At 42.7% G+C, this 15129-nt stretch overlaps 1 protein-coding gene across 1 annotated transcript in view; it reads right to left on the bottom strand.

The window, feature by feature from the left end:
- Positions 1 to 15129, bottom strand: part of DNAH11 (dynein axonemal heavy chain 11) — a 284335-nt gene that overhangs the window by 56633 nt on the left and 212573 nt on the right. Inside the window, exons 67-68 of the mRNA XM_038761352.1 lie at positions 11276 to 11505; positions 7568 to 7690 (exon numbers count right to left, since the gene is read on the bottom strand). Coding sequence (XP_038617280.1) covers positions 7568 to 7690; positions 11276 to 11505 — 353 coding nt within the window. The remainder of the gene's footprint in view (positions 1 to 7567; positions 7691 to 11275; positions 11506 to 15129) is intronic.

Below are 15129 nucleotides of genomic sequence, written 5' to 3'. Positions count from 1 at the left end.
GGCTAGCTTCCATTCCTAGCTTAAGAAGTGGCTAGCGAGTAGAAGGCAATCTGGCACAAGTCAAATCTGGGTAGCAGCAGCATGGGAGAGAGTCAAAGGCGGAGACTCAAGTTTATGGAGTGGAAGAAGGCAATGGTAGACCACTTCCGTATTTTTACCTAGAAAACTCTATGGATAAAGTACCAGAACGATTGCAGATGGAGGTGGGGCATTCTGAGAGAGATGTGTCCATGGTATCGCTACGGATTGGAGATGACTCAACAGCATAAAACAAGACTCCAGGACTTAGAAGAGTGCCCGGCAAATAGAAAGCTCTTAACAGATGCCATAAAAAACAAAACAAAATAGCCTCCTGGAGAATCCAGTGTACTTAGATGCTAGGAAGAATGCGGCTCACTGTTAGTGGAAAGAGCGGGGGCCCTGGATTCTAATCCCACCTCTGCCACTCGCCTGCTGTGTGAACTTGGGAAGTCACAACTTCTCTGGGCCTCAGTTTTCTCATTTGTATGATAGGATTGTGTCCAACCTATCTGGTATCCACCACAGCACACAGTTCCGTGCTTGGTACATAATAAATGCTTAACAAATAACACAATTATTATTATTGATTACAGGGAGCACAAGTCTATAATAAGTTTAAATGATCTTATACCTTAGTAAAGAGTATATAATCATGTATATTCATTAATGCTTTCTATCTGAACAAAATACACTGCAGACTCTCATTATGTAGGATTTTTCCAGTTGGAAGACCTTAAGTTTGGAAGTATGTAGATGCTGTTTTAAGGTTAATATGAGGAGAAATATTTTCTCTCAAATCACTAAAAACTAAAAACATCTCCAAAATAATTTCTGCTTATAAACAATGGTTTAAATTAGTCTTCTACTGATTTGCTATAGGATAATATTTAAGCTCAGGAACCCTTAATAAAGTACTGAAAGATGGTGAAGGAAAAAGAGATATAATTTTATGAAGTTGCTTCACAGATCAGTGAGTTCTCTAACATGTAAGCTAGTAAATTTGCCTTGGAAGGAGAACAAGTTGATAAATCTTCCCAGCAATGCTTTCTGTCGATTGGTACCATAAGATATATTTTCTTGAAAATTAGGATTGTCTGAAGCTCAGTGGATTTAATTATTTGTAATTACCCAGTTGTTGTCAGTATGTGGCCATTTTATGACACTGGTATCTACTGTGTGGGTCAGGTTCAACTGTATATCTTTTCAAACATAGAATTAATGTACTATTGATGAAACCATTACTAGAACCAAATTAAAGTCTGGGCTGATGTATTGGTCCACAGGGTGCTGTCAGACATGAAAGGAGTAATTAGTATTCATTACTTCATACTTTACAACAATCCAATTATTAATGAACTTCAACTGTTGGATTGTTCCGTATCTATCACTAACATCTTTCCAGTCTCACAATATTAGAAAGAAAAAAAAAACTTGTGCACAGACATACAGACACACACACACACACCCCTCTTCCCCAAATAAATATCCCAAGACGTTCCCAAGCAAAATACCAGTTGAAACACAACTAGACCAAAAGCAAACTTTCTAGAGAAAATTGTATTTCTTCAAAGGTAGAGAGGAATAAATACACCTACAATTTGGTAGGTGCTTTTATAGCAAAAATGTTACTGAGGGTACACAATTTTCAATCTCTAAAAATAAATGGACACATTACTCATCAAAAGACTATCAATCAACCATTGGTATTTACTGAGCATTTAATGTATGGAGAGCACTATACTGAGCGCTTGAGACAGTACAATACACAGAGTTGGTAGACATGGTCCCTGCCTACAAGGAGCTTATAGTTTAGAGGGGGAGACAAACATTAGTATAAGTTGCAGATATATTCATAAGTACTGTGGAGTTCATTCCATCGTATTTATTGAGCACTTACTGTGTGCAGAGCACTGTACTAAGTGCTAGAATTGAGGGTAGGGTGAACACCAAATGCTTAAAGGGTAGAGATTCAAGTGTATAGGTGATTGGGAAGGAAGAGGGAGTAGGGGAAAAGAAGACAATCTGGGAAGACCTTTTGGAGGAGCTGTGATTTTAATAAGGCTATGAAAGGTAGGGAGAGTGGCAGTCTATTGTATACGGTGGGTAGGGGGGAAGTTCCAGATTAAGGAAGAACATGGGCAAGGCGTCAGGGGCAAGATAGAGGAGATTAAGGTATAGTGAGAAGGCTGATATTAAAGGAACAAAGTATGCATACTGGGTAGTAGCAGAAAATCAGCGAGGTAAGGTAGTATGGGGCAAGCTGGTTGAATGCTTTAAAGCTGATGGAAAGGAGCTTCTGTTTTATGCAGAGGTGGATGGACAACCATTGGAGGTTCTAGAGGAATGACGAGACATGAATTGAACAGTTTCTTAAATGATAGAGACAGCAGAGTGAAGTATGGATTGGAGTGGGGGGAGAAAGGAGATAGATGGGGAGGTCAGTGAGGACATTGAAGGAGTAGAAAAGGAGGGATATGATAAGTCCTTGGATCAGCACAGAAGTAGCTTGGATGAAAAGGGAAGGGCAGATTTTAAAAGAGAAACAAGGGAGATTACCTAGGAGCTTTGGGGTCCTACCTGGTCATTTGGGAGGAAAGAGATGGACCAGAAAGTTTAAAGTCTATTTGCTACAGTACAATATCAGTATCTCTCTTTCCATCTCTATATGTTGCGAACTTGTACTTCCCAAGCACTTAGTAAAGTGCTCTGCACAGAGTAAGTGCTCAATAAATATGATTGAATGAATGAATGTGAGATTATATTAATAATATACTATATAATAAAAGTATTTAATTATTATATAATAATTATATAATATAATTATTATATATTATATATAATTTGAGAGAGAGAGAGAGAGAGAGAGAGAGAGAGAGAGAGAGAGAGAGGAGAGAGAGAGAGCCAGGAGACCCAGGTTCTAATCCCAGTTCTGTCACGTGCCTGCTGTGTGCCTTACACACAGCATGTGTGTGTAAGGCCCTACTAAGTACTAGGGCCCTACTGAGAGCTCACCTACTCCAGGAGGCCTTCCCAGACTGAGCCCCTTCCTTCCTCTCCCTCTCATCCCCCTCTCCATCCCCCCCAATTAACCTCCTTCCCTTCCCCACAGCACCTGTATATAAGTATATACGTTTGTACATATTTGTTACTCTATTTATTTTACTTGTACATATCTATTCTATTTATTTTATTTTGTTAGTATGTTTGGTTTTGTTCTCTGTCTCCCCCTTTTAGACTGTGAGCCCACTGTTGGGTAGGGACTGTCTCTATATGTGGCCAACTTGTACTTCCCAAGCACTTAGTACAGTGCTCTGCACACAGTAAGCGCTCAATAAATATGATTGATGATGATGCCTTGGACACATCACTTAACTTCTCAGTGCCTCAGTCTCCTTATCTGTAAAATGGGGATGAAACATCTGTTCTCCCTCCCACTTAGACTGTGAACCCCTTGTGCGACAGGGATCAAGTCTGATCTCTTTATCTTGTTTTATCTTAGAACAGTCCTTGGCACATGGTATGTGCTTAACTAATATCACAGTTATTGTTATTTTAACTAGGTAGGGCCTTGTTTCTGGTTAATTGAAATACGCGTAACAACCCAAATGAGCATCATATCAATCTGATTTACAGATTAAAATGTGTCCATTGTCTTTATGAGGTCCAGCAGAGGTACCCACTTTCCACCTGGAGTGTGGGGATGGATAAAGGGACAGGGAGTTTAGGGGATGGGAGGGGACAGGCTTCAAAGAGCTAACAAACCAGAAAAGTGCCACTGAGGGGTTGTTCCAGACCTGACTGGACATTCTCAATAGAAGACCAACATTTGTCCCCATGGAGTTGATCCCCAGGGACACTGGCCATCTGGAAATATCTGCTTTTCCATCTCAAAGCCATATTTGCTTCTGGGCCTCCGTTGTGGGATATGGGCAATGTTCTAACCACTGCACTCCAGTTCATCAAAAACCACAACCAGCACTTCAAAATACAGATCACTCATCATGAGCTCATCTCTGTCACTCTCACACAAGCAAAACTTGTGCTAGTATAATATAACTCAAGGCACTGTTGCCTTTTTATATACTGGGCTTGATAATGGGGTTTCAGCTAATCTTGCACTTTCAATTTCGGTGCTGGTCATGGAAATGTCAGGTGCAAAACAGACTCCCTGATGACTAACAGGAACTGAGGCACGTGGACTCACTACAGCCACATTTCAGTGGAAAGTGAGAGAAGAGGAAAATCCGCTAAGAAAGCAGGCAGCAGTTGGGATTCCAGTCTGGTCAGGAAGAGCAGGGGAGCCTAGTCAATCAAGGGACAGGCTCAGAAAGGAAACTGAGGGATCACTCACCCAAAGGTGGTGAAGAGAAATGAAGGGGATGAGAGAGATTAGTTGTCACATCCCCATCTGCTGCTGCTGTTGATTCCATGGGAAGAATGCGGAAAGTCAATGGAATCTTATATCTGTGATTGGGACCACCTCAGGTGCCACAATATTTCTTACTCTCCAAAGAGTAAACTCTGCTAACACATCATTTTGGGTCTCAGTGGTCTTTTTTTTAAATAGCTTTTGTTATGTGCTTACAATATGCCAGGTAATGTTCTAAGCACTTAGGAAGAAACAAGGTAATCAGGTTGGACACAATCCATGTTTCACATGGGGCTCACAGTTTTAATCCCTATTTTACAAATGAGGTAACTGAGGCCCAGAGAAGTTAAATAACTTGCCCAAGGTCACACAATGGCCGAGTGGAGGAGCCGAGATTAAAACCAGGTCCTTCTGGCTCCCAAGCCCATGCTCTATCCACTACACCAGTCTGTCCCTGGAACAAAACCTGTCATTCAATAAGGAAAATAAGCACCAACATACTCCTCAGGGGCTTGAACTCCAGCATTTTAGCCTCTGGGACTCAACCTGGGTTAGCCATCCCACTGGGTGCTGCATTCACCTTTCTGAGGCTTATGAGGGTGGGCAGTTTTGGTATTGGATTGTATCCTCCTGTGCCTCATTTTTTGACTAGGATTCCATCCAGTTGATGTCTGCATCCTGGGGGATCAGTCAGTCAATCGTATTTATTGAGTGCTTACTGTGTACAGAGCACTGTACTGATGTGCGCCACAAAGAAGCAGTACTGCCTACTGTATGGAGCACAGGCCGAGCAATCAGAAGGATCTGGGTTCTAATCCCGGCTCTGCCACTTGTCTGTTGTGTGACCCTGGGCAAATCACTTCATCCTCTAGAGTGCAATCTCGGGGTGGGCAGGGAAAATGTCTCTTCATGGTTATATTGTACTCTCCCCAGCACTTAGTACAGTGCTCTGCACACAGTAAGTGCTCAATGAATACAATTGACTGACCGACTAAGCACTTGGGAGAGTACAATACAACAATGAAACAGACACATTCCCTATCCACAATGAGCTCACAGTCTAGAGGAGGAGACAGACATTAATATAAAAAAATGACAGATATGTATATAAGTGCTGTGGGGCTGAAAGGGATGAATAAAGGGAGCAAGTCAAGGCGACGCAGAAGGGAGAGGGCTTAGGATTAGTCAGGGAAGGCCTCTTGGAGGAGATGTGCCTTCAATAAGGCTTTGAAAAGGGGGAGAGTCATTGTCTGTCGGATATGAAGAGGGAGGGGGTTCCAGGCCAGAGGCAGGATGTGGGCGAGAGGTTGGCAGTGAGAGTGAGAAGGTTAGCATTAGAGAAGGGAGGTGTGCTAGCTGGGTTGCAGTAGGAGTAGAAACGTGATAGGGTAGGAGGGGGCAAGATGATTGAGTGCTTTAAAGAACCTGCATCTCTAGCCAACGCCAGCCTTCCTGGTCACTGGTTCTTCCCTGTTGCCATCCAGAAAGGCAGAAGGGTTGGGGCTTGGGTGGTGACTCTACACTGCTGCCACCTCCATTGATCACTCTGGACCAATCTGGCTGACCTTTGTCTTTGTCCAGAAATGCTCTGGGCATGTTACTCCCCTCCTCAAAAATCTCCAGTGGCTACCAATCAATCTGCGCATCAGGCAGAAACTCCTCACCCTGGGCTTCAAGGCTGTCCATCACCTTGCCCCCTCCTACCTCACCTCCTTTCTCTCCTTCCACAGCCCAGCCCGCAACCTCCGCTCCTCTGCCGCTAATCTCCTCACCGTGCCTCGTTCTCGCCTGTCCCGCCATCGACCCCCGGCCTATGTCATCCCCCGGGCCTGGAATGCCCTCCCTTTGCCCATCCGCCAAGCTAGCTCTCTTCCTCCCTTCAAGACCCTACTGAGAGCTCACCTCCTCCAGGAGGCTTTCCCAGACTGACCCCCTTCCTTCCTCTCACCCTCGTCATCCCCCATCTTACCTCCTTCCCTTCCCCACAGCACCTGTAGATATGTACATATGCTTGTACATATTTATTACTCTATTTATTTGTTTTACTTGTACATATCTATTCTATTTATTTTATTTTTTTAGTATGTTTGGTTTTGTTCTCTGTCACCCCCTTCTAGACTGTGAGCCCACTGTTGGGTAGGGACTGTCTCTATATGTTGCCAACTTGTACTTCCCAAGCACTTAGTACAGTGCTCTGCACACAGTAAGTGCTCAATAAATACAATTGATTGATTGATTGACCTTTCCCAGACCCAGGCAGATTTATGCAATCCTTCTGTCTTGCTGTTTGGCTTTTCCCCTCTGTAAGATTGGGTCGACTCTGAGATCTGTGGACATTTCTGGCTCCTACTTTGGGTTTACTGGCAGAAATCATCAGTCCTCAGAACTGTCAGAACACTCACCAAAATTCCATCTGGGGGGGGGGGGGGGCACTAAGGATTTTACAATTCATTCTTAACATATCAGCAACTGCTGTAATTGTTCATACTTAATGAAAAGGTTTTAGAGCTCGTCACATGGCTTAGTAAATTATTCAGAATTTATGCCTGCATGCATTTTGGTTTATTAAACAATTACTTGTCAGTCACTCTAAATGGATTTACTTTAAAATGTGTATATTTCACAATAAATAATTTACTAATCAGGAACAATTTGCTTGAAATGAAAATTATTCACCCTGAAGTAACTCTATTTTCATTAACTATTGTTAAGTTCTAATCTTCACGCAGGAAATATTCTAGAAAGTCTAACCTTGATTTACATAACAGAAGGCAGACACCTTAGGAAGAAGAATTCAGACATTTTGCTATGTTTACATATAATCATGATGTGATTTCCATTCTTCCATGGGAAATGAAGGAAATAAAAAAAGTGAAATAATATTTCTCAAGGAACAAAGAAGGGAAATAATATCCCTCAAGGGAAAGAGTTGGAAAGCTTGGATTTTGGAGGGTAAAAACTTCTCCTAGTGTTTTGTGTTTAATAGGATGCCCTGAAGTTTTTATGGATTTCACTTGGGTTTAGATGAGTAGAAGCAATGGTTTCCACTGTTTCACTACGTTATGGATTGGATCACCAATAAAGGGAAAATGAAGGCATTCAAAAGATAATGAGCATTGTTGAAAAGAAGAACTAGACTTTGTTGATGGGACTTCAAACCTAGAATAAAATACTTACTTCCCTTTTCTGATGGTGTTCCTTCCAAGGAGTGGATCAAGGACTGGATCTATAGTTTCATCAAGGTTTTCGATTAGGATGATCTCTCCAGAGGCCAAAGCATTTTCAATGGTATTCAAAAATCTTGAAATACAGAAAGAATGGAAAGGGACACTAAGAGATAATATATGAAAATATAGTTATCTATAGATATTTGCCCATTTATGGTCAACTTCATTTAATACCTTTGACTTTCCTTGAGTTTAACATACATGGGTTTGGAAAAGTCAGTTTTAATTTTTTCATTCTGCAACAAAACAGTAATCTTTAAGTTCTTATGCTTTTCACTAAGAAGCTTTTATTTGGATATTGGGTTTTTAGATATTGGTTAAAAATAACTGCATCGTTTTGGCACATGCAACTTAGTGGTTATGGATTGCCAAATCCAACGGCTCATATTCTGTCCTAATCCTCCTCGACCTCTCAGCTGCCTTTGACACTGTGGACCACCCCCTTCTCCTCAACACGCTATCTGACCTTGGCTTCACAGACTCCGTCCTCTCCTGGTTCTCCTCTTATCTCTCCGGTTGTTCTTTCTCAGTCTCTTTTGCAGGCTCCTCCTCCCCCTCCCATCCTCTTACTGTGGGGGTTCCCCAAGGTTCAGTGCTTGGTCCCCTTCTGTTCTCAATCTACACTCACTCCCTTGGTGACCTCATTCGCTCCCATGGCTTCAACTATCATCTCTACGCTGATGACACCCAGATCTACATCTCTGCCCCTGCTCTCTCCCCTTCCCTCCAGGCTCGCATCTCCTCCTGCCTTCAGGACATCTCCATCTGGATGTCCGCCCGCCACCTAAAGCTCAACATGTCGAAGACTGAGCTCCTTGTCTTCCCTCCCAAACCTTGTCCTCTCCCTGACTTTCCCATCTCTGTTGACGGCACTACCATCCTTCCCGTCTCACAAGCCCGCAACCTTGGTGTCATCCTCGACTCTGCTCTCTCATTCACCCCTCGCATCCAAGCCGTCACCAAAACCTGCCGGTCTCAGCTCCGCAACATTGCCAAGATCCGCCCTTTCCTCTCCATCCAAACTGCTACCCTGCTCATTCAAGCTCTCATCCTATCCCGTCTGGACTACTGCACCAGCCTTCTCTCTGATCTCCCATCCTCGTGTCTCTCTCCACTTCAATCCATACTTCATGCTGCTGCCCGGATTATCTTTGTCCAGAAACGCTCTGGGCATATTACTCCCCTCCTCAAAAATCTCCAGTGGCTACCAATCAATCTGCGCATCAGGCAGAAACTCCTCACCCTGGGCTTCAAGGCTCTCCATCACCTCGCCCCCTCCTACCTCACCTCCCTTTTCTCCTTCTACTGCCCAGCCCGCAACCTCCGCTCCTCCACCGCTAATCTCCTCACCGTACCTCGTTCTCACCTGTCCCGCCGTCGACCTCCGGCCCACGTCATCCCCCGGGCCTGGAATGCCCTCCCTCTGCCCCTCCGCCAAGCTAGCTCTCTTCCTCCCTTCAAGGCCCTGCTGAGAGCTCACCTCCTCCAGGAGGCCTTCCCAGACTGAGCCCCTTCCTTCCTCTCCCCCTCGTCCCCCTCTCCATCCCCCCATCTTACCTCCTTCCCTTCCCCACAGCACCTGTATATATGTATATATGGTTGTACATATTTATTACTCTATTTATTTATTTATTTATTTATTTTACTTGTACATTTCTATCCTATTTATTTTATTTTGTTGGTATGTTTGGTTCTGTTCTCTGTCTCCCCCTTTTAGACTGTGAGCCCACTGTTGGGTAGGGACTGTCTCTATGTGTTGCCAATTTGTACTTCCCAAGTGCTTAGTACAGTGCTCTGCACATAGTAAGTGCTCAATAAATACGATTGATTGATTGATTGATTGATTGGTTGAATTATTAGGGGCCACTTAAAATGAAATTAATGTTTGTCTCCAAACTTATAAACACAAGACCATTTTCATAGCAAAAAAGTTGTCTTAAATTTCAGTTAGTTCAGCTGACTCATTACTCACAAATATTTTACAATACATGAAAATGTCTCATGGGGTTTCTTTGCACCACTGTTTACTCCCCAAGGTCAGTTAAAACTTTGTATTGCTAAAACCTTTAAAATCATTTCCACGAATCAGAAAACTAGGACATGAAGACAAAGAACACAAAACAGAACCAGTACTCTGAAACTGAATCTAGGTTAATGAAGAATTAAAACACCTTCAGACACTAAAAGACCAGGGGACCTGCTTGGTTACATTTCCCTGGCTATCACCTGGTCAACAGAGGCAAATCTACAGGCAACACCTAGTTCTTCCTGTGTCAGTACCATTTCATCCAAATGTTCAGTGCAAGAGTGATCGAAGAATTTGTGGCAAACCATCACCTGAGGGATGGATGCCTGTACTCAGTTGTCACTGGTCAGTGCTGAGCTTCTCTTTGTCCTCCTATGTGTAATGGCCTTACTGTCTACCTTCCCCCAAAAGACTGAAAACTACCTGAAGCCAGGGACTATGTCTTCTAACTCTATTGTCCTCTCCCAAGCACTTATTCCAGTGCTCTACCCATAGTCAGCATTCAATAAATACAATTAGTACTATTGATTAGACTCATGGGGCTGGAGAGTGGGGTGAGACATTGCCTCAATTTGCACACTGTCAGTCAATCACTAGTACTTATTGAGAACTTTTGGCTACATCCAGAGTACTGAATTAAATGCTTACCAGAGTACAATACAACAGAGTTGGTACTCACGACCCCTGCCTTCAAGGAGCGCGCAATCTACTGGCAGAGGCAGGCACTAACTAAATTACAGGGAGGGGAAAACGACAGACTTTAAAAATATGTATGTAAGTGCTGCAAGAGTCAAGGACTCAAGTGCATAGGTTGTGCAGCAGGGAGAGGCATAGGGTGGGGAGTTGAGAGATTGTTCAGGGAAGGCTTCCTGGAAGAGATTGTTTTTTTTTTTTTAACATTTAAGATTTTGTTTCTAAATTTAAACTTTATTCTCAGGGATTGGGAGCTGCATCCGGGGGGAAATCACCAAGAAGAAATTACCCCTATGGGGAAAATTTCCAATGATGAAGCTAGGAACATCACAAGGTCAGTGCTTCCCAGAGGCAACCACAGGGTGCTGCCCTTGGTGGCAACCCCACCATGAAATAATAATAACAATAATAATAATAATAATATTATGGTACTTGTTAAGCACTTACTATGTGCCAGACATTGTACTAAGTGCTGGAATGGTACAAGCAAATCAGGTTGGACACAGTCCTTTGTCCCACGTAGGGCTCACAGTCTCAATCCCCAATTTACAGATGAGGTAACAGGCACAGAGAAGTTAAATGACTTGCCCAAGGTCATGCAGCAGACAAGTGGCGGAGTCGGAATTAGAACTCATGACCTTCTGACTCCCAGGACCGTTCTCTATCCACTAGGCTCTGCTCCTGTTTCCAAGGAAACTAACTTGTTCCCAGGAGCAGCATCACTCACTTTGAACTCTGGCAGGGAGCCGAAAACATCCCAAGATAAAAGATCCTTTTAGGCAGAAACCTGTTAATGAAACCTCATTGGACCAATAAGCACACAACCCAGTGTTTTCATACTTCCAGCCTACAGAAAGTTCTAATCCCTGTGCGGTCTTTATAAAAATTAGAACAAATCATAACACAAAATCCAAAGATGCATTTCTCGGTGCTCCCTACCCTTTCTGGCCAAGATGCAAGACTTTTAGGTCAGTTCCATATTTATTCTTTATCCATTTAATTCCCTGTTGCTGGGGATCTATCACCAGGGGCCAACGCTCACAGTTGGTGAGAATCATGGCATTTTCTGTTGACATTTTATCACCGGGCAGTCCTTCGTTATTCCAGGCTGCAATTGTAGCATCATCTGTTAGCATGGAAATCAGGTCCAGGCATTCAGTGATGGGAACCTTTTAAATCAGAGTGGAAATATAAACCCTTGGTAAGGTGATAAAGCAGCAAAACAAAGCTCCATGGAACTTACAAGACGGCAAGAGGCCAAACAAGAATTATTTTATGAAATCTCTTTGGGGAAATGACCTTCACTGGCAAACTATGTGCACCTGATCTATTTTGGTGTGTACATTCCAATCCTCCTCTCCCTTTCCCAACCAAAAGTGATCCTCTTTCACCAGCAACACTGGATTTTCAAATAACATCTGCTGAATGGAATTGCACAGCCTAGGATAAGGTGCACTGAATGTTCTTACAAAAACTGCACCCTCTCCAGTTTTCCATTCAATTTTTTATATATATATATTTGTTAAGCATTTACTTTGTACCAGGCACTGTACTAAGTGCTGGGGTGGATGCTCTGTGCTCTGCACAGGACTCACAGTCTTATTCTTCATTTTACAGTCGAGTTAGCTGAGGCCCAGAGAAGTTGACTTGTCCAAGGTCACACAGAAGACAAGTGGCGGAACTGGGATTAGAACTGTTCTTTTGACTCCTGGGTTCGTGCTCTAACCCTAGACCACACTGCTTCTCCAATTTAGAATACAAAGCAGATGGAGATGCAAACTTGCTTTGACTAGTCACTTTGTACAGGCAAAGCAAGTGCCAACTGCAATATATCATACCCTGTCACATACCTGCTCTGGAGCTGGGATGGATTTCCCTAGATCCATTTAATCTTTGGCCTTTCTACTGGTTCCATTAGCCAGTGACAATATGTTTCCATTCCATTAATGCACACACCCCCAGCTTTCCACGGCCCTGAGGCACGGGAGAAGTTTCCTGACATATACATTCGTCCAAGCCAGAAATGGGGCCCAATGTTCATAATCTTGAAAAAGGTTTCCATGCATGAATTCTACCAGACAATTCCAAAGTTTCCTTTTTGAAAACTCTGAGGTGAAAACAGCAGCTATATATTCACACACACCCTGTTTGCTATCGTGTATAAAGTAGCACCTGAATATTGAACATTGGAGTTACACTTCCATTAAGGTGTCCTAATTTTCGTTCTCGCTATAGAAGCTAAACTTCCCAAGGTTCTCTATATCCCGGAGCCTTCTATTGATTGTCTGTGCACTGAACCAAATATTAGAGATATCATTCAACTGTGCGGAATTATAGAACTGGTAAGAGTGTCCCTTCTGTTTCACTGGGAGTACTGATGTAAACTGAAAAGGAAATCATTGTTAAGCCTCTGAACTCCACACATGAGCAGGGCTCCACCAAAATAATTACAGAGCAACTGGGGTGGAAAAAGATACAAATGATGGAATATAAGTAATTTAATTAAGAACTTTAAGTTGTGTGAACAAATATTTCTCAATTAGGTTGCATTTAATGCCATCACTAGTGCTGGATTGTTCCTTCCGCTGCTACTGCATTCTTCTACTCTCAACAGAAGGAGGGTGAACTCTTCCTTTACACAAAGCTCAAAAGTAGTGGGAATAGTAACTTTCCAAAAGTAGGCCTCAGTTTGAGAATGGACTGTTAAGGAAACATTTAAGGAAAATAATTGATAGTTTCTGAATAATAGCTTTAAAATAGCAAATAAAAGAGAATCAATGATTTTAATTTTTCTTTTTCATAGGAAAAAATGGAGATAAATGGTAGATGATTACTTGAGATATAACAGGCTACAGGCATCCAGGATAAGTCATTTAACTTCTTAGTACCTCAGTGACCTCATCTGTAAAATGGGGATTAAGACTCTGAGTCCTATGCGGAACAGGGACTTTGTCAAACCTGATTAGCTTGTATCTTCCTCACAGCTTAGTACAGTACCTGGCACATAGTAAGTGCATAATGCCTGGTTTTTCTTTTCATTTGGAAAGACTCAAGTTGCTTGTATGGGCTCCACCCAGTATCATCTCTAGTGCTATGGACTGGTGGAAAGAGCACAGGTCTGGCATTAGAAAACCTGGGTTCTAGTCCCAGATCCCAAACCTGTCTTCAGCACAATCTGGGGCAAGTCACTTGACTCTCCGTGCCTCAGTTACCTCATCTGTAAAATGGAAATTAAATACCTGTTCTGCGTCCTTCAGACAATGAGCTCCGCTTGGGGCAGGGACTGTGTCCGATCTGACTATAATGTACCTACACCAGAGCTTAGCACATAGAAAACACTTAAATACTACAAATATTATTGACTCATCTCAACCTCACTTTCTACTCTTTGACCTACAACAGTTATTTTAAAAGGTTCCTAATCTTTAGGAAAAGTGTTTTCACCATATTATTTTTTCCTATGTAATTAACAGACACTTACAGAGCACCAAGTATGTAATTGGCACACTTCCAAATGATTGACTCGAGAGATTAAATGAAGAAAATGTAAGTTCCCTATCATCATGGGGCTTTTAATTTAAGACGGACTCGGTGAAGTGAAGAGACCCTCACTTCTTCAGGGAGGAAGGGAGATTTTCCTTGATTCTCATTTCAATTTCACCATTCTGGACAACTCCTTCTTCTGGTGGGCAAAGAATCTACTGAAAGCATTTCCTAGAGGGCTCCCCAGTGACCCCAGCAGCACACTGACAATGTCTAAAACTGTAAACTTGCTGTGGGTAGGGAATCTACCTGCTTATTGTTATATTGTACTCTCCCAAGGATTTAGTACAGTGATCTGCCCACAGTAAGCGCTTAATATAATTGAATCAATTAGGAGCACATGTGCACCTTCCCATTGATGTATGCCATGAAAGAGAGTGAAATTTGTGTATGCTCCAGATGGCTTTTCTAGAATTTAACTGGTGCTCCAGGCCTGTTGCTGGACCATTTTTTAAATAATAAAAATGTTTGCTTGGTTTAGCAATTTATTTCACTTGGGATGGTGTGGTGAAGGAGGTAGGTGGGAGCCAAAGGGAGATGTCATTTGATGGAAATTCATCCAATCGTATTTACTGAGTGCTTACTGGGTGCCACTTGGGAGAGTCCAAGATTACAATAAACAGACACATCACTGCCCAAAATGAGTTTACAGTCTAGAGTGGGAGACAGGCATTAATATAAATAAATTACAGATATGTACATAAGTGCTGTGGGATTGGGAGGGGGGATGAAGAAAGGGAGCAAGTCAGGGCGACTTAGAAGGGAATGGGAGAAGAGGAATGGAGGGCTTAGTCAGGGAAGGCCTGTTGGAGTAGAAGGGTGATGTGATGGCGATGGAAAGGAAGTGGTGAGGGGGCTGGGTGACAACTCGGGACCAGACTGAAATGCTGATGTTGAAGGGAAAAGGTGGAGGGAGGGAAGGCAAGGGAAGGAAGGTGAGGCAGAGAACAGAACTGCAATTTCCAAATGTAGGGAGAGGAAGGCCAGCATGGCCTATAAAGAGAAAGTGTAGGAATGTCATCAGTCAGGGACTCTCTGGGACACTAAAGACCTGCCAATCTTTGTCATTGCTCATGGATAATATATTTCATAGTCACATATGGACAAAGCTAAGAGTCTAAGGCATGGGCATTTTGATCAAGGTTTGAAAGACAAGAAATCCACTAGACTCTCCCAATAATACTAATTTTTGTCAAAAAATATTTGTACTTTTTAATCCCCCTTTTCCTGCTTTCTTACTACATAAATTG

Source organism: Tachyglossus aculeatus, chromosome 2 (assembly GCF_015852505.1).
Source record: "Tachyglossus aculeatus isolate mTacAcu1 chromosome 2, mTacAcu1.pri, whole genome shotgun sequence".
In the NCBI taxonomy this organism is placed as follows: domain Eukaryota; kingdom Metazoa; phylum Chordata; class Mammalia; order Monotremata; family Tachyglossidae; genus Tachyglossus; species Tachyglossus aculeatus.
Note: the sequence above shows the minus strand (reverse complement) of the source record. Positions and strands in the feature narration are given on the sequence as shown.